The sequence below is a fragment of the Acomys minous genome, assembly GCF_964271855.1.
Source record: "Acomys minous genome assembly, chromosome: 19".
In the NCBI taxonomy this organism is placed as follows: domain Eukaryota; kingdom Metazoa; phylum Chordata; class Mammalia; order Rodentia; family Muridae; genus Acomys; species Acomys minous.
Window position 1 is genome coordinate 35,796,612 of NC_140499.1, and position 24,080 is coordinate 35,820,691.

At 42.7% G+C, this 24,080-nt stretch overlaps 1 protein-coding gene across 12 annotated transcripts in view; it reads left to right on the top strand.

Annotated features, from left to right (window-relative positions):
* MED12L (mediator complex subunit 12L) overlaps window positions 1-24,080 on the top strand; it is a 315,424-nt gene that overhangs the window by 28,061 nt on the left and 263,283 nt on the right. For 8 of the 12 annotated variants that reach the window (XM_084768339.1, XM_084768345.1, XM_084768347.1 and 5 more), the window contains exons 3-5: window positions 4,122-4,313; window positions 5,791-5,823; window positions 9,003-9,162. In XM_084768339.1, the coding sequence (XP_084624465.1) occupies window positions 4,122-4,313; window positions 5,791-5,823; window positions 9,003-9,162 (385 nt within the window). The remainder of the gene's footprint in view (window positions 1-4,121; window positions 4,314-5,790; window positions 5,824-9,002; window positions 9,163-24,080) is intronic. The other 4 variants (XM_084768346.1, XM_084768348.1, XM_084768340.1 and 1 more) reach the window with 1 other exon arrangement.

Sequence of the window (24,080 nt, forward strand, 5' to 3'; positions counted from 1 at the left end):
TGTTCAGAAGTTTATCAAATTAAGTTTTCTTTTCCATGGATGAATTAGGTAAGAGTATTTTTGCTCACTTTTTTTTAGTGATTGCTTGTTAAATTCTTTTTACATTATTATTCTTTGATATTAAAATACTTTTTCTCTCATGAAGTTAAAAACATCATATATACAAGAAATAAAAAAATGCAAATCAATATCTACACTTCCTTTCTCTTACAAAAACGCACAAATAATTAACTGTTTGCTAAACCATGGGTGGAAATACTATTGAAAAGATGTGAGGGGGGAAAAAGGAAACATTTTGTTTATAGTTCTATTGACCAGACATGGTGATATTTTACAATTTGCCTGTTTGCAATCTTTATACACTTCATGTTACAACTATAATTGTGTATTTGTGAATAATATACAATTAATATATGTTATTTGGTATACATAATGCTTGCCACATAACCATACTTTGGTGTGTACATCTTAGGCAGTGCATATGTTCACATTACTATATAACCAACACCCTACTATCTGTCCCCAGAACTTTTTCATCTTTTTTTTTTTTTAATTTTTGTTTTTGGGTTTTTCGAGACAAGGTTTCTCTGTGTAACCTTGGCTGCCTGGATTCATTTTGTAGACCAGGCTGGCCTTGAACTCACAGAGATCCGCCTGCCTCTGCCTCCCAAGTGCTGGGATTAAAGGTGTGCACCACCACGCCCGGCCTTTTTCATCTTTCTTAAGTGATGCATTGCCATGTCCTGCATTGCTTGGTCCTAGACACCTGAAGAATGGGGGCAATTAGAAGATAAAGAAACATTGCTCATTGAAGAAATGACAGGCGCACATAAAGAAAAGCCGAGATCAGGTGGGTTGTGCTGGCTTTGGTGGAGAACATTCCAGCAACCTGAAAATACAGTACAGGGGCAGGGCCTGGCCAGTCTGGGTAGTAGGGCTCTCTGGAGGGACATTTGCAGTCTGTAAACATCTTGGAGGAGGGAACCACCATCTGCATTCTGCACACATTGTTTGCATGCCCTTAAAAGCTCCGTCTTCACAAGTAGTGAGACCTTGCCTCAATTACAACAGAGAGATTTGTCTCCTGCAATTTGTCCTTTGACCTCCATACACTCTGACATGGATGTGCCTGGAAACCCCCACCTTCACTCCATACATACATTTATGCTCATCTCTTATACATGCAAATAATAATGCAATTAAAATGAGAAAATAAAAACCTGCTGTCTAATATAGTAGCATTATGGGTTAGGGTTTCACTGTGTGGATTTGGGCATTCAGAGTGTAGTTTATGTCAGAGAGTAGGAGTGTTTTTTAATGCGTTATGAACTGCTCAGTTCTTGGTCCTTAGTGTAAAATTTCATGTTAATTTATCCAAGTTAACAAAAAAAAAAAAAAACACTTACTACAACTTGGGCCACTTTTCTTGTGAGATCTATTCAAGGACCTACTGTTCCCTACGTGAGTTGGATTTCATTAATGTGAAACGTATGAGTCTTAGTGTTTAACACCTGACCTTTTCCATGTTCTAATCAAAGGAGCTATTATCAGAATAGTTCTGAGTGGATAAAAACAAGTGTTGAATTAACCTTCTTACACTCTGTTTGAAAGAATATAAATTGGTATTAGACCTTTTGAAGGGTGATATGGGAGTATAATTAAAATTGCAGAACCATGCCATCAAAATTATAGAAGTTGTCCCATCCTTGCGCGTAACAAATGTGAGAGGCTGTTCAGTTTAACAGGATTCATAACAGTTAGTGTTTAGAACCACCGTTCCAGGTGCCTGTTCATATTCTCTCGATTAAATAAAAGAGAGCATATCCACGCAGAACATTATTGCGGAGCCATACAAATGAGTGAATTCCACACACAGGCATGACATAACTCATACTGACTGTGCATAGTGAGCCACGTATTACCTGAAAGGAAAAGAACAAGTCTGGGTTTGCTTGTGTCTGTTCTAAGCCACAGCGGCAGGTACACAACCAGCTAATCACATTGATTACTTGGAGGTAGGAATTAGGTTTCAGGAGCGAGGCTTTAAAAATACATATCTTCTGAATTTTGAATAATGCAAATATATTGCTATTAGAAGAAAACTAAGCACTGTAGGTGGCTGGTGACACACTTGTAACTTAGCAGTTGGTGTGGGGAGGGAGGCAGGAATATCACACGTTCCGGGCCAGTGTGAGACAGGTCTTAACATTATTTTTTAATGTTACATGCTTTTGACATTTTTTTTTTTATTTTTTTGCTCCCTAATGTGCATTTTTCTGTCTTGCTTACTTAGGAATTTTACTTTGCTTACAGTCTGCATTTGTTTACATGATCCACTGAAGAGAACTATAAAACATGTACTCAGTTTGTTCCATTATTAAGAGGGAACATTGATTCCTTAGAGTAGTTTTCTTTTCATTTTTAGACCCCTGTTTATTGTGATTAATGTACCTACACATAATTGCAACTTAGAGGTTTCTCTAATATATAATATACGCTGTTAGCTGTAGAAAGTCCAAATATCAGTTGAGAAATTTAAAATTAAACATTTTGCTGCTGGTGACTGCTTGCTTACAAACTTTTTCATTTTTTTTTTTTTCCCCAAGTGATGTACTCCTATGTCTTACATGGCTTGGTCCCGGACACCTGAATGACACAGCTTGGGAATGACATTCCCAAGTTACAGCTTCTACTTAATTTATCCACAGAATAATATAGTGTCTGCTTAGTTTATCTGTGTAGCTGTGCCTTCTACTTAATCTATCCACAGGAAGCTCTAGAAACATTTGCTTTAAAAAGAAAAACTTAAGTGCAATTTGTTTGAAAAACAGAATCTTGAGTCTGTTTTTCTACTTTCATTTTCGTGAATCACTGTTCTGTTGCTGTGAAGAGACACCACAGCCGAGACAGCTCTTACACGAGAAAGCATTTAGTTGAGGTCTGGCTTACAGTTTTAGAAGTTTAGTCCATTAGCATATTGGCAGGTAGGCCCTGGAGCAGTACCTGAGAGCAACATTATGATCCATAGGCAGAGAGAGAGCCTTAGGGGTCGGCATGGGCTTTTTACAGCCTCAAAGCCCAGCTCCAGAGATGTACTTCCTCTAAGAGGCCCTGCCTCTTAATCCTTCTAATCCTTTCAAGTAGTGCTACTTCCTGATGACAAAACATTTCAATATATGAGCCTATGGGGAATATTCTTATTTAAACCACCACACTTTTACGACCACTTTTCAGTTCAGGGGATTTTAGTTCATATTAAAAAAAAAATAAAAAGTTGTACCAGGTTTTTGTCCTGATGATAAACTTGACTGATGGCTCCAGTCAAACCAGGTCAGAATATATACAGGGCATTGGTTGCTTTCAACTTTAACTAAAGTGAGATGCTTAATTTTTGATTTTCCATTGAAGCACTTTTTTTTTCTTCTTCTTCAGGGAAGTACTTTTATGTCGCTTAAATTGCTTCTGTTTGCTCACTTTTTGTTTGTTTGTTTTGTTTTTTCTTGTATTCCTGGCTGTCCTGGACTTGCTTTGTAGACCAGGCTGGCCTTGAACTCATACAGATCCACCTGCCTCAGTCCCCATCCCTTACCCTCCCCCTGCCCCCCCCCACCCCCCCAGTGCTGGGATTACAGGTGTGCACCATCACACCTGGCTATTTGGTGGCACTTGTTAGAAATTGTTTGCATCATATAACTGAAAGATTCTCAGGGAACAAAATGTGATGCTTTTTGTCTTGAAAACCCGTATCAGTTTCTTACACGCTTACCGAATCTCTTCTCTTTCTCCTGTTCTGCCCTTTGCCCATCTCCACTCTTGCTCTTTGCTCCTCTCCCCATCCTGCTTTTTGCCCATCCTATACTCTAGATAACATGGCATGACAGAATAGGTGGCAGAAGCCTGCTTCCCTGCGCTGCCCCATTCAGACTTAGCGACTACCTTCCTGCCCCTCCCACCGTGTTCTTATAAAATCATCAGTTCAGTCAAAATGCTGACTACCCATGTCATCTTTACCCTTTGCAATTTTCCTTTACATAAATTTCTCTAGATACTTTAAGAAAGTCATATCAAGCGTAAACACAGAGTTTCTTTAAACACTACCTTGTTTCAATTTCTTCCTACAGATTGGTGCATACTTCAGCAGCATATTGGCTGAGAAACTCAAGCTTAACACCTTCCAGGACACCGGGAAGAAGAAACCCCAAGTGAATGCTAAGGATAACTATTGGCTGGTTACTGCACGATCTCAGAGTGCAATTCATAGTTGGTTCTCTGACTTAGCAGGAAACAAACCACTTGCTATTTTGGCAAAAAAGGTATCAAGTGTTTTCTTCCATCGTTACAATTACAGTTTTATACGTGAAGCTGAGATAATGTTCATACGTACATTTATGTCTCCCTATTCTTTTGTAAACCAAGGGTTCAGTTGCAGGCACACCCTGACAGAAAGTACCGTTCTTATGTTCTTCCCTGTATAGTTTGGTTACATGCGGTGCCCAGGGCATCTAAAAACCTAAAGGATCTGCATAAAGGCAGTTTATGCGAGTTTAGACATAATCTTAAAATTTAAGAATAGCCAATAAGGCTTCAGTTTTTCCCCATTACACTTTTAGTTTTCTTAGACCAACATGTTCAAGATATGAAAAAGAGATTTCTTGCTTTGAGATTATTCTTTTGTGTGTTAGAATACCCATCCCAGCTCCTGTCTATAATCACACACACATACACACACACACACACACACACACACACACACACACACACACACACACACACACACACACACACACGCTTTAGGCTAAGTTAAATCTTACTACCAAGCAAGATAAAGATTTTTATTCATTGTGTCCTTGTGTTATGAGAATGTATTTTAAACAAAACAGGCATATTTATTTATAACTTTCAGATTTTTTTTTCAAAGGTGTATGTGGGGTAGTAGGAGGTTCTTTTAAAGTGTTGACCTTCCATAATTTTCTTCAGTTGGAATAATCAATATATAGATTCAATAATCTTCTAGTCTAAACAATGTAAGATGTCCTTTGAAAGTTTATAGTAAAGAAGTTAGAAATCTCCCTCGTTCTTTATCTCTGACTTCTTGTATACCTTTGAAATAATTCCAGGTGTCTTTTCTCATCTCCCCGGAAACCCCTTAGTTTTAGGGGCTCCGTCTCAGTTCTAAGTATGCAGTGTTCATTTCTACCTGGTATGGGGCCAGCTCAGAAGAGAATGCCTTCGTATACTTGTGTTTTTGAAAGTAACTCTTTGAAAATAGTGCCTGCATCCTCCATTGGCTTTAATTAGCTAGAATGTCTTGACACTGCATGTTGCACATAGGTTGACAGACAGACAGACAGACAGACAGACAGACGAAGGCACCTGAAGTCTTTGCAGAACACTTGTTTAAGTGTGGCCAACCCTTCCCACAGAACTAGTACCAGTGTCTCAACCTACCTGAACTACAGGGCTGGAGCACTTCTTCCCCAGTGTTAATATCATTTTGTGGTTTCATTGCGGTCCATGGATTGATTGTGTCTGAAGGCACGTAAGCCGTAGAGCACCCTTCAGAGTTTGATGGCTTTTGAACACCAATTCTTATCCTCCGTGCTGTCAGCTGGGTGTTCCTTGAAGTTTTCCTTGGTTACAAGTGCTGAGAATACTTCTTGGATGCCTTCTTAAAGTGGCTGTTGATAAGGAATTGGTGTACTTGCTTTAAGGGTGTAGGGGTCTCTTGTCTTTTAGGAGGGAGATGACTCATGGTGTGCCGTATTAGCCATTTTCTTCTTTCTTTATTAGGAGCTGCCTCTGGCCAAGTCAGGTGTCCCTCAGGTAAGCCTTGGCATTAATTCTTTGCAAACGTAGACATTTCTTTATAAAATATTGACTCTACTTTGATGTATTCATGTCCTAGGCATTCCAGGAGTCCTTCTTGTCCCCTTCTCAGAATTTCATCCTTTTGAGATGGCAAAGGCTCTTTGTAGTTTTGGCCAAAGGACCAAATCCTCTGTACGGTCTTCATATTCAACCACTTAGTTGGCTTCTGATATTTACACATAAGAGGGCGTAAGGCGGTAAACAGTGCTTTACTTGCCGTGATCCAGGGCCATCTTCCAGCTCGTACCCAGCTTTTAGAGTAGTTTGCAGTATCGGATGGATTATGTTCCCGGCTTGATTTCCCACTAGTATAAAGTTATACAGTACTCAGAGGTGCCTGGAAGGGATTTTTAATTAGTTACTACCAATACTTGATTTGGAAAAAGAAAATTCTGGCAACCAGGGATATTCTTCTAACTCTTGAGCATGGCTGCTTCTTACCTGTTTGTACAGGTGCCTTTGGTTCCTGTGGTCTGAGGCTCTCCTTTGGTTCTGGTCCTGTTTAGACAGTGGAGGATGGTGATGGTGGTGAGCATCTGAGGGGAGAAGTGGTGGTAATATCCTTGAGTGCATGCACGAAGTGCACACGTAGCATCTTAATTGCCTTCGCAGCTCTAGATTGGTTGAGAATCTAAGCTGCTGCCCAGTGATTACTTAAATTCAGTGTCAAGTGGATGTCAGATGCTTCACTGGGAAAAAAAAAATCTATCACTATAAAAAAAAAAATCGCAGGAAACACCATTCCCTTCCCAAGTTGGCCCAAACTACAGATTGGACAAAGCCATCCTACATATCTTCTTTCTTAATCAAATAACTTTCTTCGTATCTGTTTGCTTGGATAATGAAGCCCTGACGTGACTCAACTCGGGGAGTTTTCGTTTTTTTCCTTTGCTGTTTATGGAAGATCGGTGGCTTGGTTTTGTATGCTATTTTATCTAAGCATTTCAAAATTTCAACTGTTTGCGTTTCTTCCTCCTAACAGTTGCTGTTTAAGTAAATCCTTTAGTACTCTATGAAAGGTATTGTTACTAGGGCTCTTCGGGGACACTAGCTTTTCCTTTGCATTTGTCTGCGTTTTCAGGCTTTAATCTTACATCCTTATGGTGTGTATGAGTGAGAGGCAGCCTGACCTGGACTGGTGCAGTTTACACCACAGCTTCCGTGCTTTATATTCTAGTGAAAAGCATCATGGTCTTAGGCTGAATGGTTGACCCTGGGTCTTCTTGTCTCTGTCTTAAATGACAGTGAACACAGAGACCGTGTTCTACGAATCATGTGCCTTGTATACTAAACTTTCAGGACATTGTTTCATTAAGCTGTGCCACTGTGTTGTGCTTTACAGATTTGGCTCATGTGTCTTTTGCCTCCTTTAGTTGTGTTTGTGCTGTGCAGTTTTCTGTGTAGTGGGGGCAATGTGCTGAGTTCAGTGCTCAAGGCAGCAAGCTTACCTGATCAAAGACTTCAGTTTTCTGTGAGCGCAGTGTTGACACACTGTACCCCATTGACTGAGGCAGGCAAACGTTCCTTCAGCTTTGGAGCAGCTCAATGTTTTCTCTGGGAAGACCAACTGAAGTAGCTTGCTTTTTAGGGGCTATACAAAAAAAGTTAACCTTTTTAATTCCAGGGGTCATGCCTTACTCTAGGCATGTAAATAGTTAAAAGTCCGCTGACTTGACAAGCTGTTAGGAAAAATGCTATGCTCTGAGAATCGCAATGTTTGAAGCCTAGGCTATCAACCCAAATTCAAGTAGGATTTCTGGAGTAGCGAGATTAGCCTCTTGATATCTGTGGCAGGGCTGCAGTGTCTGCTTTTGAAAGGGCACGTGAATCGTGCCATGAAGACACTGGTATAGACAGAGCCCTAATCTGGCAGCAAAGCATGGTTGGTATAATTTGGATTATACCAATAATCAATACACCTGTTTTTTGTTTTTTAAACCAGGATAACAACTTAGTGAGATGCATAGAATTGGTATTATCAAAATTCATCAATGGCTTAGTGAGATGCATAGAATTGGTATTATCAAAATTCATCAATGGCTGGAAAGCGATGGACTTGACTGGCAAAGGCCAGGGAAGTTAGTACAGAAGTGGTCATCCGCTGTGGCGAATGGCATGTGTGCACCATACAGTCTTCCTAGTCCTGTCCTACTGCATTGTAACAAATGTACTCCTGTTCACTTTTTTTTTTTACCATATTCATAAACTGAGTAGATGACAGAGATGAACAGAGTCGAATGGGCTACTCATAGGATATTTATGAGGTATTTGAAAGAATGCATTAACTCTTTCAAACTGTTCACTGGTATACTGGGACGCTCATTTGCTGAATTGTGCCTTGGTGGTCTTGAAGAAATAATTAACACCCTCCAGTGTCTACTTCAGCCAGCAAATTAATTGCCCAGCTATTGTAGCTCAGTGTTGATTAGGCAGATTCACTATCCGTCATCTTAGGCTTTACTTAATTTTTTGGGCTAATGACACTTTTCAGAAAGTTTCCCCAAATTGTTGCTTTTATGAAATGTTGCAGTTAGAAAGCCTCATGCAAGAAAGTATCCGCAGATGAAATGTAGAACCATAACAAATTCTATCTGATCTTTCCCTTCCAGTTTCGGGGAAGAGTACTATGAAATGATTTTCCCTGCTTGTTCATAACTTAACTTATCTGAGAATGTGGCAAGATTTATTTTGTAAATAAGAAACCACAGCTGATTAACCTTTTTGTGCTAAGTGTGATTTTGATTTTTGTTTCTCAATGAAAATTGGCTTAAGGTTTCTTCCCTCTTTTAAAACCTCATGTACTTTTTTTTTTTTAATAAAGATTTTATTTATTTTATGTATGAGTGCTTTAGCTGCTTATATGCCTGCAGGACAGAAGAGGGCATCAGATTCCAGTATAGATGGTTGTGAGCCATCGTGTGGTTGCTGGGAATTGAACTCAGGACCTCTGGAATAGTAGACAGTGCTCTTATTCCTTGAGCCATCTCTCCAGCCCCTCATGTACTTTTTGAAGCTCCATCAGGCCTACTTTCTTACAGCAGCATATAACTCCCAGCCCTTTTCCTGCTTCCTTCTCTGTAAGTTTGCCTAGCAACGCTCTAGTGTGTGATTGTGATAATGTTGTTTCTTTCTAGGTCCCCATCCTTAGTAAAAAAGAGGATGTCTTTGCATACTTAGCTAAGTATTCTGTGCCAATGGTTCGAGCAACGTGGCTGATCAAGATGACCTGTGCCTATTACTCTGCTATTTCTGAAGCTAAAATTAAGAAACGCCAGGCTCCGGATCCCAATTTGGGTAAGTGAGGCGGCGTGTGCAAATGCTTTACATTTCCCTATGGATTCTTCAAGTAATTGTCAGCTGCACCCTCTTAGAGCTCAGCATCCCAGCATGGTGAGCACTGAGAAAGTTGACGGTACCGCTGAAAGTCACTTGTTCTTCCGCTCAGCAAGTCCTGTTGACAGCTCCTGAATGCACCTTGTCTGAACTCTGCGCAAGCGCAGCTGTGGAGGTTCTGGTCAGACCACTGTCATCTCCTGTCTGGAGAGAGGCAACCTCTGACAGGCTTTTCGGTATGCTTTCACTCCAGTTGAGCAGGCCTTAAATCCAATAAGAATATGAATTTAAAACCGGTAACGTTTAAATCTATGACGGTTGAGGACCTGCTGTACTGCTTTCTCATGATAGCACACACGGGCTTGAAATCTGAAAAATGCCAAAGTCTACATGTAAAAACAACTTAGCACTGTATGAGTTTTAGGAGTTTGCTTATAACCCCTTCAGCTAGTGGGTCTCAGTCTTCCTAATGGTACAGGCCTTTAACATAAGTTCCTCATGTGGGCCCACCCAAGATGTATCTAAGTGGAATCTCTGAGAGTGGGCTATACATCTCATTATAAAAAAAACACAGTTTTTAAAAAAAAATTAAATATCTGAGCGTTACGTACAGTGTATCTTGTTCACATTCACCCCCTTTAACTGTGTTCTCCCTTCCGCATCCCCCCCCTATTTTGCTGAGGAGGAGATTATCTGGAAGCTGGTCCTCTGGCTCATACAGTCTTTCTGTTTTGTCTTCTGCGATTGTTTCCTCAACCTTAAATGTGCGGGTTGTTTGGTGAAGACAGGGTTTCTTTGTGTAGCCTTGGCTGTCCTGCAACTCCGTCTGTAGTAGACCGTGCTGGTCTCGAACTCAGATCCGCCTAACTGTGCTTCTCAAGTGCTGGGATTTAAGCTATGTGCCACCACTGCCTGGCTAAACACAAGCCTCTTTGATGAGGGGATAAGTAGTTTGAACATAGTTTGGAGTTGTACTGGTTTAGGAAAGTGGCGGTAGTAGGGTCCGTGACTTCACTGGCTTTGGGTGGTTGTATAATTTCACAGCGCTAGGCACGATTTTCCTCCTGTAGAGGTCTGAAGTTACATTAGGTGACATACCTCTGATTCGTTGGTTACCCCCAGGATCCGTGCCACTGTTGCATCTTTTGGGATGTGTTGCCATGCCGGTGGTCACTGTGGTGGTTTGTAGGCATTACAGCTGGGTTGTAGAACTGTTGATTGCTTTTCTCCCTTGCTGGCTTGCTTGGCTCCTTCTGATGTATTCGGTGAGCAGGCTTTCAGGTCAGGACCACATAGATTGCCGCGAGTCCTGTGTCTGATGTGTGGTGTCCTCAACATTAAGGTCTTGCCTTCCTTTTACGGAAGGCACTAAGGGAAACAGCAATACCCTGTATGGTTTTGGGATTCTCTTAGACTCCCTTGACTAACAACTGCAAAGGGATTTTCCTATACCTAGCACTAGAGATTCTGTTAGTCTGTCTTTTCAGAGGGAGCATTGTCACTCTGATTCTTGTAACTTCATTAAATTATATCTATGTGTTTATACAACCAAACTTAATGTATGTGTGCAGCTTTAGGTAAACACAGTATAATTCCTTATGGCTTTTTCAAACATCCTTAGTGTTACTTTTCCTTCTTCCTTCTTCCTCTATGTGTCCCTTTGCTTCTCCTCACACTGTCCCCGTGTCCTTCTATACAGCAACAGTGTCTTACCATCCCCCCCTTCTCCCCGGACCTTTTAACATGCTTTGGGACAGGCAGATTTACATTTGTTCGTTGAGACAGAGTCTTGCTGTGTAGCCCATGCTGGCCTGGAACTGCCAATCCTCTTGGTTCATTTTTCTGAGCACTCAGATTGTAATATGTGCTGCCATGTGTGGCCCCAGGGATTGCTGCTCGACTGAAGTTGAAAACCAGCAATTTAAAGGAAAAAACCAAGAGGTGTCTTTCTATAAGTCCATTGTAAGTATAAAGTACATGCTAAAATAATGTCATCAGTCCAGTCAAATGCCATTATGGTCTGTAAGGCAATTTACAACTGGTGGTGTGCCTGCCAGGCATCTTAGTTCTGTTCTGTTGCTGTGATTAGGCACCATAACCAAGGCAGCTTATAAAAGGAAGCATTTAATTTGGGGCTTACAGTCCCAGAGGCCGAGAGCCTGTGGTCATCGGCGAGCATGGTGGCAGGCAGGCACGCAGGCAGGCATGGTGCTGAAGTGGTAGCTGGATGTTATATCTTGTATGCCACATGGCAGGGATCAGGTGAGGACATGAGCCGATGAGTGAGTGAGAGCATTCTGATTGGGAATGGCATGGACTTTTTATTTTTTAATTTTTTATTATTAAAGACTTATTTATTTATTTTGTATATAGTGTTCTGTCTGCATGTACGCCTGCATGCCAGAAGAGGGCACCAGATCTCATTATAGATGGTTGTGAGCCACCATGTGGTTGCTGGGAATTGAACTCAAGACCTCTGGAAGAGCAGTCAGTGCTCTTAACCTCTGAGCCATCTCTCCAGCCCCGGGCATGGACTTTTTAAACCTCAGAGCCCACCCTCCAGTGACACATCTTCTCTAACAAAGTCCCAATTCCCAATCCTTCCCAAGCAATGCCACCAATCATGGGACAAGCATTCAAACACCTATGGGGCCTATGGGGGAGTGGCATTCTCATCCAGCACTAGAATATAAAATACTCTCTATTTTTGTGCTGTGATGCTGTCACGTACATTAAATACAAAGAGCTTCAAGTTCAAGAGCCCTGTCAACCCAGTCCCACACATTTTTTTGGTGGGTTTCTATGTCCAGCATACATGGCTGGGTTGCTAACATGTCCCTTTGGGCCCACCGTACCATCTGCCGCATTTTCTACTTCTTTCAAGCGTCTGATATCTTTGTTAGCAACTATGGGTACAGGAAGTTTCCTTTATTGCCTTGATGCCATCATAGTGGACTGGCTGATGCCTTTCTCCAAGGACTGTAACCCAGCCGTGGAAGAGCTGTTGCTTCGGCCTTCAGACAGAAGTCTGTGGTTTTTAGAAGGTCATCGCGGCTCCTTATTTTCATTGAGCCTGAAAGTGGAGGGTTTTCCCACTCGATTTACTTGTCTCACCGTTTCTCCAACCAGGTCTGGCGTTCGCTCCATAACTTTGTGCCTTTACCACCTTGGAGGGCAACCACAGTTAGTGTTGCCTCCATCTGTGCAAGGACAGGCCGTACAAGCAGCAGCAAATACAAATTTTGTACCATAGCAGCATACCGAACAACCAAGGGGCGATCACTCTTGCTTGTGGTAAAGTCAGTCTCTGCCTCTTATCGATCTAATAAAATTCGTGACAGTGAGTGAACAACACAGATCCCAACAGTATTTTCTTCTCTGTCTCCCTGTCTCTCTTCCCTCCGCCCCCCCCCCCGCCCCCGTTCCCCCCGTGTCTCACCAGTGGTCTACAATCCAGTCTGTGATGATATAAGCTGGGATATCATCCCATTGACGCACAGTTCTCCAGAATGAAAGTTTCTTTCTTGATGTATTGTAGTTTTTGTGGAGCCATTCCTTATGTATACAGATGGGTTTCAAATATGAGTAGTTATGAGTATTACGGAGTTAAGATTTATAAGGAGCTTAGGGCATTGCTCAACCAGTTTTTGTCCCAAGCATTTCCTTCCTGCTTCGACACTGGATTGCAACTCAACACATGATACACATGTGCTGGGTGTAAGGGCCACAGCTAACTCCTGTGTTCTGGGTGTGGGGGCCACAGCTAACTCCTGTGTGCTGGGTGTAGGGGTCACAGCTAACTCCTCTGTTCTGGGTGTGTGGGCCACAGCTAACTCCTGTGTGCTGCACAGGGGGCCACAGTTAATTCCTGTGTGATGTGTGTCGGGGCCATAGCTAACTCCTCTGTTCTGGGTGTGTGGGTCACAGCTAATTCCTGTGTGCTGGGCATGGGGGCCACAGTTAACTCCTGTGTGCTGTGTGTCGGGGCCATAGCTAACTCCTCTGTTCTGGGTGTGGGGGTCACAGCTAATTACTGTGTTCTGGGTGTGCGGGCCACAGCTAATTCATGAGTTCTGGGTGTGGAGGGGGTCACAGGAAACTCCTCTGTGCTGGGTGTTTGGGCCACAGGTAACTCCTCTGTGCTGGATGTCAGGGCCACAGTTAACTCCTGTGTGCTGGGTATAGGGAGCCAGTCAAGTTTTCAGGAACTGTCTTCCTAACACCTGGTGGCTGCTTTCTCAGACAGAACACTTGCTTTGCAGATCTCCACCGTGGCCACATTCTAAGTGGGTCCCCTCCCACCTGGAATCAGTTGGCCAGGGTTGCTTTTGCTCCAGGAACATTAGAACCTTTTTATATGTATTTTTACCCTGCAAGTATAATATGCCATGTATACTGTATGGAACGATTCCATTTTTCAAATACCTGACCTTGTTTCCCTGCGATCTTGCTACATCTGGTGGCCTCTTGAGTTTTCTCATTGTCTTCAGACTCTCTAATTACACAGAACATTTAGAAGCACTTGCCTGCATCAGTACAGTCATTATGCTGCAAGGTTCACACTCCAAGTCAGCTATATAGCCAAGTAAATACTCAAAAACGTGTGGTGTCAGATGAGACTGAATGCATTTGAGGAGATTTAACTTGCAGAATTACGTTCTGTGTCCTGGCTTTGATAGTGAGACCATTTGTTCAGCATGTTTGGGGTTAGATTGACTATCCAATATCGCAGTTTCGTAGGGTTGGTTTTATGACTTTTGTCGTCTTTATGATGTTTTTAAGGATTTGTAGAGTTTTTTTTTTTGTTTTTGTTTTTGTTTTTGTTTTTTTTAGTAGAAATGGCTTTTATTCTTTTGTAATAGAAAAATACGTTTTAGTTTCTGTTCCACGTTCAGCATTGGACCAGAGCTATAAAAACAGTGTTGTTTAATTTTATTGGCAGAAGCTTTTTTCCCTAAAGCTAAGTGGGCTAACAGTAACAACGAGGCAAGACCCAGACACTATCATGTAGAGAGTATAGATCTAGTGTGTAGATATCTTAGTCACTGCTCTATTGCTTTGAAGAGACACCATCACCAAGGCAACACTTGTAAAAACAAGCATTTAATTGGGGGCCTGCTTATAGTTTCAGGTGGCACGCAGCCCTGGTACTGGAGAAGTAGCTGAGAGAGCTACATCCTGATCCAAGACACGCACGCACGCACGCACGCACGCACGCACGCACGCACACACGCACGCACAAAGAATATGGATGTATATGATATATAAGTATGTAATATACTTATTAAATATATTAATGTATAATTAAATGATGCTATATATGTACTTATAAAATCTCTAGGGCCTGGCTTGGGCTTTTGAGACCTCAAAACCCACCACTAATAATATACCTTTTCCTACAAGGCTACCCCTCCAGGTCCTTTCCAGCAGGTCCATTCCCTGATGACTAAGCATTCAAACATAAGAGCATACAGGGACCATTTTTGTTCATGCCACCATAACAGATTAAATGGGCTGTGGTCCCTGGGAGCTTGTGCCAGCAAAACTTCCTCAGTGTGTGCAAAATTAACAGGTGAAAGAGGAGCCTTGGGTCGGTGGGAGACCTTTCCTGAGTAGCTCAAAGCAGGGAGTAATGGGCTGGACAAACTGCAACCCCAGGGCAGGTACTTACATATTTATTCACTCATTTATATCTTTATTTTACAGGTTTTTATATATGCCAGGCAAGTACTTTACCACTGTGCTATATCCGCAGCCAAGGGCAGAGATTTCAATTGATGGAATTAAGGAAGCTCAAGTACAAGTTTGTAATTCTTGGTCCTTATGAGACCTAAAAACTAGAATGAAATAAAATAAGGAAGTGTTATAGTTAGGTGTGTTTAGTGACAGCTGCTAAAGTGGAGAGAGGGTATTGTCACCTGAAGGAGAGGACATCAGAAATAACACATTTGTTATCAACTACCTTTTAAAAATTGTATTTGGGAGGCACGATGCATGCCTTTAATTCTAGCATTTGGGTGGTAGAGGCAGGGTCATCTCTGTGAGTTCAAGGCCAGCCTGGTCTGTATATAAGGAGTTGAGGACTAGCCATTATGAGAGCGTGTCTAAACAAACTGTTTTGTTCTTACTGGCTAACAAAGAACTATGTTCGCTTATATTTTTTTTTTTCAAACAAAATTTAGTTTTGCTATTTTTCTTTTGCTAGTTATTTTTATTTATTTATTTATTTATTTATTTATTTATTTATTCATTTGTTGGCAACTTGATACAAACTAGAGTCATTTGGGAAGGCAGCTCCTCAGTTGAGACATTGACTTCGTTATCCTGGCCTGTAAATATGTCTTTGGACCATTTTCTTGCTTAGCGACCGATGAGGGAGGACCTGGATCACTGTGGGTAGTTCCAGCCCCTGGGCAGGGGGTCCTGGGTCAGATGAAGGAGCAAGCTGAGCGTGGTGTGGACAGGGAGCCAGGAAGCAGCAGTCCTCTGTGGTCTCTCCTTTAGTTCCTACCTCCAGGTTCCTGCCCCGGTGTCCCTCAGGAGAGGAACGGTGCCAAATAAACCCATCCCAGGTTATGTGTGGCCAGTGTTTTATTGCAGCACCAGGGAAGCAAAGGAGAGCATCTTTCCCCCTTCTTCCCTACTGGCCCTCTCTCCTTGTTCCTGTCTAACCCCAGTGCTCTTTACACTTTTCATGTTACAGGGACCCATTATCTCCCCTTCCTAGTACTTCTTGGTCCCCTTTCGTGCTCCATGATTTTATGTCAAGGTGATACAAAAGAGTTATCAGAGAAGGAGGAATGACAGTTGAGAAAAGCCGCATAAGATTGGCCCGTTAGACGCCCTGTGGAGCATTTTAAAATTAGTGATTGAGGGGTGTGTGTGTTTGTGTGTGTGTGTGTGTGTGTGTGTGTGTGTGTGTGTGTGTGTGTGTGTGTGTGTCCGTCCGTGTCCCCATGTCCCTGTAAAGAAGGCAGGCTGAGCAAAGCCAGTAGCAGCATTCCTTCATGGCCTTTGCTTAGGTTCCTGCCTCTGGTTTCTGCCCTGAATAACCCCCTTCATGGTGGATTGCCAATCTGTGAGATGGAAACAAACCTTTTCTCCCCAAGCTGCTTTTGGTTCTGGTGTTCGTTACGGCAATAGAAACCATGACTGAGCCGAAAATATCTCCGTTCGTAGCCGGCACCTACCTGTACGACTCGTTACTTGCATATAACACAAACTTGAAAAGTTAGCAGCCAGGTATGAGAACATGTATGTAGCGTTAGTCTTTTTGAGACTGGGCCATGCCACTTAATGTACGTTTTGGTTCCACCTGTTTCCCTTCAGTTTTCATAATTTTATTTTAACAGTTGAGTAAAAATTCCATTGTGTGTATTGGCCATATTTTAATTATCATTATTATTTTTTGTTGATGAACATCCAGGAGGTTTTCTTTTTCTTTTGTGAGTAGAGGAGCAGTTAACACAGATGTGCTGGTGTCTGTAGTGGGATGTAGAACCCTTCATATGTACCCAGGCGAGTAGAGCTACATCACATTAGGGTAGTTTTAGCTTTAGTTCTCTGACAAGCCCCCTTTTTACTCCTATGGTATTACACTAGTTTTCCTCTTCTATGAGCAGGAAATAAGAGTTTTGTTTAGTTTCATTTGTTTTATGAACTGAATCAATTTTGTTTTTTCAGGGAATAGGTATGTTTAGCTGTCTTAAGTGTTTTGATCTTAACAGAGAAAAACACTTTAAATGGACCAGCTAATAGTTCTGAATGAAAAGCTAAATTCCAAACTAGTCACTACTGTAGTATTTAAAAAGATTAGGAAATGTTAGTGTTATTTTTATAAAACTCTGTTTCTCTTAGTTTATTTCTTTTTTTTTTATTAATTTATTCTTGTTACATCTCAATGGTTATCCCATCCCTTGTATCCTCCCATTTTTCCCTCCTTCCCATTTTCCCCTTACTCCCCTCTCCTATCACTATGCCTGAGGGGGCCCTCCTCCTCCTGTATATGCTCACAGGGTATCAAGTCTCTTCTTGGTAACCTGCTATCCTTCCTCTGAGTGCCACCAGGTCTCCCCCTCCCGGGGACGTGGTTAAATATGGGGCACCAGAGTACGTGAGAAAGTCATATCCCACTCTCCACTCAACTGTGGAGAATGTCCTGTCCATTGGCTAGATCTGAATAGGGGTTTGAAGTTTATGGCCTGTATTGTCCTTGGCTGGTGCCATAGTTTGAGCGGGACCCCTGGGCCCAAATCTGCCTATCATAATGTTCTACTTGTAGGTTTCTAGTACCCTCTGGATCCTTCTACTTTGCTATTCTCCCATGCTTCTCTCATCTAGATCTTAGTTTATTTCTTAACCTGGCTATCACACAAATAATTGAGATTCTTTTTTTGTTTGTTTATAAGGCTTTACAACACTATCTTGAGCAGTTTAAGTCTATTCTTTACCCTCTATGCTATCCTGACTCCATCTTGCCCCAAATCCCCAAGTTACTTGCTCTTTAGTTCTTTCTTTGCCCCAGTTAATTCTTCATCTCTCCTGCACCTCTGCTTGTGGCTGAATCCCCCACTTCCTCCTCTAACTCCTCCTTCCCTGGCTGACAGGAAGTCCAGCCCTGTTCCCTCCCCTGCTCAGTGACTGGCTGTAAGCTGCTTTATTGGCATACAAGGGGACATTGGGGATCAGAGTTTATACAACATTGAGACACAGGATTCTCAGAACAAGGCTTGCAACCAGATATGGAGGGTACAGAAATCAGCATTTGAATCACACAATAACCTTATTGTATAAAGTTGTAACATTTAAACTTAGGTTTTTTTTTTTCTCAACAGTAGAAGTCATACACTTGTCTGCAGATTTTTACCCTGTGAGCTATTGTCATGCTGCTGAATTAGCTAATAACAGCCATAATATTTGTTATTGATGCTGTCATTGGAACAAATATTGTCTTGTGTGTTTATGAACTGGTGTAAATAGAGAGACGTGTCCACTGCTCTGAGGCTGATGTGCTGGAGTGTGTGTGTGCATGTGCGCACATGCTTGTGTGTGTGTTCTTGTGTATAAGTGTAATGGCTAATCTTGGTTGTCAAGTTAACATACCTGGGAAGAGTGAACCTCCATGTGGAAATGCCTCCATCAGATTAGCCTGTGTGCACGTCTGTGGGGAATTTTCTTATTGCTAATTGACATAGAAGGGCCTGGCGCACTCTGGTTGGTGCTGTCCCTAGATCTGGGCTGTAGAAGAAAGACACTTCACTTCTATTGCGTTTTTCCTACTGCCTCCAGGTTCCTGCCTTGGCTTCCCTCAATGGTGGTATAGTTTGTAAGTTAAGTAAACATTTGTTTCTCCAAGTTGGTTTTTGTCAGTATTTTATTACAGCAACAGAAATTAAAACTACTGTGTGCATGTGCGCTTGTGCCCCTGCCTGTGCCTGAGGTCAACCTCAAGTGTTCGTCAGGGGCCATGTTTTTTTATTTTATTTTATTTTTTAAATTTTCTCTTTATTTATTATTAATTTATTCTTGTTACATCTCAACAAGGGCCTTTTGTTTTGTCTTTGGTTTTTTTTTTCTTTTTTTCTTTTTCTTTTTCTTTTTTTTTATTTTTATTTTTTAATTTTGAGACATGATCTCATTGAACCATTGCTTGCTGATTAAAAAAGGCTGGCTGTCCTGTACGTCCCAAAGATCTGCCTGTCATTTAGCCACAGCACTGGGGTTGCAATTACACTCCATTATACCCAGATATTTTGTATGAGTTCTGAGGGACACATTATGGTCCACTGCATATATGCCATGGTTTTTGGCTTTGTGTTTTGGGGGAGACTCCCAACAATGGGAGTGAGGGGGGTTTTCGTCTCTTGCCTATTTGTGGGACCCTGTTCTTCCTACTAAGGTTGCCTCTCCCAGTCTTGATGTGAGGGTTTGTGCCTGGTCTTATTGTATCTTATTGTGCTGTGTGCAGTTGATGTCCCTGGGAGTCCTGCTCTTTTCCTGGGGTGGGGGCAGGGAGGGGAAGGGGGAGTGATTCTGGGGAGAGGGGGAGGTGGGGGAAATTGGGAGGAGTGGAGGGAGGGGACGCTGCAAGTTGGGATGTATGGTATGAAAGAAGAACAAAAAAAAATTAAAAAAAATTCTGGTCCTTATGCTTGTATAAACAGCACTTTTCTGAGCAAGCTGTCTTCCTATCTTCAAGAAATGTGGGCTTACAGAGGAAGATTTTCAGCTTGGGTGATGTTGTGTTTCCTGGCTGTTAGTCTCAAGGCTGGATTTCCACTGGCTTTTCCTTCAGCAGCACTGCTGGCTGGCCCTCTGTGGCTATTGTGCCAACCAGGGGCGCCATAGTCCCCAGCTTATTAGTGAATGCTGCTGAGGTTTGCGTAGATATTTTTCGTTTTCTGGTTTAGTATCTGTACACTTTGAGAAGGCTGTTTGAATCTTGGTTCACAGATGAGGATTGTGTGTGGCAATACTGGACAAAGAGCTTTCGCTTAAATATTCAAGGAGTCTCCAAAGCCCATGCTTGGACGCTGTGCTGGCCAGTCAGTGCAGACAGAGAAGATTACAGGCATCGGTCTGTAGGTGTTTCCAGTTTGGGTAGGGGGCGCACGTCTACACACTCCACATCTTGGAAGGCAGAGCGAATACTGAAAGGAGTGAAGTGCAGTCCCAGGGGATACATGGGAGAGAACTTGGGAAGTTGAGGAGATTCATCACACTAGTGACTTAGCGGTTTAGTGTAGAAAGAAGGGGTTTCCTTAAGGAGGCAGAGTTGAGGGCAGGCTGCATGTCAACCAAGTAAGGACATTGCTGGCACAAGGACAGTGGGTGCATAGGGGCATAGGGGCAGGTCAGCAAGTCAGCAAAAGCTTCTCGTGCAACTGTTGTCCTTTGACGTCGGCTTGAGCACGGGTCAGGACTCGAGGGTCAGCTGTGGAGGGGTCGTCTGCTGGAGGAGCAGCAGTCTGTGGGTGGAGCGAGATAATACCTGGGCCTGGGTCACTGGAAGATGCTTTGTTTCCTCCCTGGGAGAAGGTGATTGCTGTTGCCCTGTGCATGTGATGGATCTGGGCCGTTGCAGCCAACCGGCTTTGCTAGGGGAGAGAATGCTGGCAATGGGTCGCGTGTTGGATGTGACTGTGGACAGAATGCTTGTCATTGGTGCTATGCAGGACAGGAGAAACAAAGTAAAGTCAAGACGCCACAGACGTGTGTGTGTGTGTGTGTGTGTGTGTGTGTGTGTGAGAGAGAGAGAGAGAGAGAGAGAGAGAGAGAGTGAGAGAGAGAGAGAGAGACAGAGAGAGAGAGAGACAGAGAGAGAGAGAGACAGAGAGAGAGACAGAGACAGAGAGAGAGACAGAGAGAGAGACAGAGAGAGAGACAGAGAGAGAGAGAGACAGAGAGAGAGAGAGACAGAGACAGAGACAGAGAGAGAGAGACAGAGAGAGAGACAGAGAGAGAGAGACAGAGAGAGAGAGAGACAGAGAGAGAGAGAGACAGAGACAGAGACAGAGAGAGAGAGACAGAGAGAGAGAGAGACAGAGAGAGAGACAGAGAGAGAGACAGAGAGAGAGACAGAGAGAGAGAGAGACAGAGACAGAGACAGAGAGAGAGAGAGACAGAGACAGAGACAGAGAGAGAGAGACAGAGAGAGAGAGAGACAGAGGGGGAACAGAGGGGGGAGAGGGGGGAGGGGGTTAGGGTTAGGGTGGAGGGGGATGGGGGAGAGGGGGAGAGAGAGGGGGGAGACAGACAGAGGGGACAGAGAGGGGGAGAGAGAGAGAGAGAGAGAGAGAGAGAGAGAGAGAGAGAGAGAGAGAGAGAGAGAGAGAGAGAGAGACGGGAGAGACACAGAGAGACAGACAGAGACACACACACAGAGAGAAAGAGAGAGAGGTGGGGGAGGAGCGGAGATCATTTAATTGCGGTAGAAGTTGCTGGGTGTTTTGGTATGGCAGGCGAGAAGTGATGACATACGGAATCCATGAGGTCTCTTTTTAGAGGAAGGGGTAGATTAGAAGCTGCTTAAAATGCCTTGTGGTTAAACTGCCGGGGGCGCTGCTGTTTGCTGTCACTTCTTCTGTGCCACATGAGGTTTTGAGGTTGGCTGTGCTCTAGGAAACCACTCTTATCATCCCAAAATACAAAGGAGAAATAGTGGCCCCCTTTTCATGGTGAGTGATTCCTAATGTCACTAAGGCATTTGGGCTGCAGAAATAAGCCCTGCAAAACACATAGTTGACAGACTGGTTTCTTATCTAACCAACCAGCTTATTTCTAGTTTGAATTATTTGAAGAGACCACAGGCTAACTTTATAGATTCCATAGTTGAGCTTCAAGCTAGCATTGCTTCCATATCTTAAGTGTTCCTTAGATTTCATTGATGACAAAGACCTGTGTGAAAACCAGGAATTTTTGTGGAGTCAGCTCTCTTCCTCCACTTTTTCATGGGTTCTGGGATCAAGTTTAGCTCACCAGACTTGGGTGGCAAGTTCCTTAACACGCTGAGCAATCTTGCTCATTCTTTTATTGTTAATATATTGTTAATATATATCCTTTCAGTTTGTCTTCATTTTGAGTTTCTTTAAATTTCATATTGTCAATATGCAATATGATTATATTTTAATGCCTATAATTATTAACAAATATGCAGTTTGTTCATCTTTATTCCTCTATATTCTTTTTACCCTCAACCATTTCTTGCTAGTTTCAAGCTTTGAATTTTTATTTTTGCAAAAGTTTAGAAATACATGCATCTTTTTTCCTTTCAGTTCTACACGGAAGATGCTTTATTACATACCTTATAATAACTTGCTTCCCTTTTGTTGACAGACCCGGGAGATTACTGGATAGTTTTATGGGTTCTTAGGTTTCTTGTTATGTGGTCTTACTGTTGTTTATTGGGGACAGTCACTCATTAACAGATGTTTGTGCCATCTCCAGTTTTCTCGCTATTGTTTACTCATTATTCCAATGAAACATGTATAGGGTACTTGTCAAAATGTACTTTTTTGATAATATAGCATAGATTTAAGCACTTCTTTAATATGCATATATCTTTAAAATTTATTAAACTGAAAACAAATTTGCATCATGAGCAATCTTTTTTTTTCCCCCTTTCTTTTTGGGTTTTTAAAGACAGGGTTTCTCTGTGAAGCCTTGGCTGTCCTGGTCTTGCTTTGTAGGACAAGCCGGGCTCGAACTCAGAGATCCAGCTGCCTCTGCTTTCCTCTGCTCGGATTATAGATGTGTACACCGTGCCTTGTGCAATCATTTTTTTTTTAACATTCAAAATTAAATACTTCCCCAAGAGCTATAGACTGTCAAAGAAAAATTTTAGTGCCAGTTATGAACAATCTCCTTTCAAGTTGTTTATCAGGGATTCCAAGAAATTCCCAAAACAATATAGAGTATCACTGTTGCCCTTAGTTGCTTCCTATAAATTTTAGGATAAGACACTGTTGCTGAGGGCACCACACATTTTGGACAGAGAACTTTGAAGAACTTAACTATAATTGATCTTAAAGCGCCTCGTTCCTCAAGAACCGTTTAAAAATAAATCTATGCTGTATTATCATAAAAGCACATTTAGCTTTCCAAGTATCCGGAGGAGCTATGCAAGCTGCCAAGGGAGAAAAACAATCAACACGCCCATCCAGCTGTAAAGTATACAAACCACAGCAATGATGACCAGCAATGACCAAGGGTGCAGCAGTGTCACTTACCTCCTGAGAGTAAGCATCAGCCAGCTAATTGGACTTAAGGCCCTCCCAGTGGGGCAGAATTCATAGAGTACTGTAGACTGTACCGTGGCCAGTTACCCATGGCTGGTGAGGTCCTGAGGAGAAGCTCATGCAGCCGCTTCCATAAAACAGTGTGCTTCCTATCTGTATTTAAAAAAAAAAAAGATTTATTTATTTATTATTATTATTAGACAGTGCTCTGCTTGTGTATTCATCTGCAGGCCAGAAGGGGTCATCAGATCACATTGTAGATGGTGTGAGCCACCATATGGTTGCTGGGAATAGAACTCAGGACCTCAGGGAGAGCAGTCAGTGCTTTTAACCTCTGAGCCATCTCTCCAGCCCCCCCCCCCCTGCATCTTAAAAGTGGGTTACTTTTATACCCACAGGCAAGTGTGGCTCCTACCCCTCCTCAGAGAGCCTTTTTGCAGCAGCTGGAGAGCGTTATAGAAATCTACAACTGCTCAACATGCAGACAGCAACAGACTAGAGGGCACCTGACACCGACTAATATGTCAGCAACACAACCTCTGTACTAAGGCTTCGTGAACATGGAAGAGGGGTCGCGAGGATTGTACGAGTCAGAGGACTGGGAAATCTGCAGGGACATAGTATCTTCTGTACATATCATGGAGGCTGCACCTATAAGGGTCTAAAAGTATGGTTGCTTCAACAGAGTTGACCTGCCAACGTGGAATGGGGGGGGTGGGCATATCTCAAAGCCTCACCCCTTAGGTGAAGACCTAGAGACTTGTAATGGCTTCTGAGAGAGGAGGACTCAGTTCTCTCCAGGGATGAGGCCCTGATGGGTTATCTAACCCACATGATCAGCCCCAAACACTGGTCAGTGCCGCCAGGAGCAGGCCTTTGAGAGCTGTAGTCCTGCACCGCTTCCGGTTCCGCGCTCACTGTTTCTCTTTTCTTAGATGTGCTCGGCCTTGTGGACAGTGCTGTACCTCCATGCTGCTCACAGAAAGGGAGGGGTAGCTGCCTGAGGCTAGGGGAGATGCCTGGGATGGGGGGGCGGATGAAGGGTCATCGGTAGAGTTTTCATTTGTCTTGCAGATCTATTAGAACATAAGCCAGGAGACTTAAATAAAATCCACCCCACACTTACTGTGTGTGTCTGTGTGT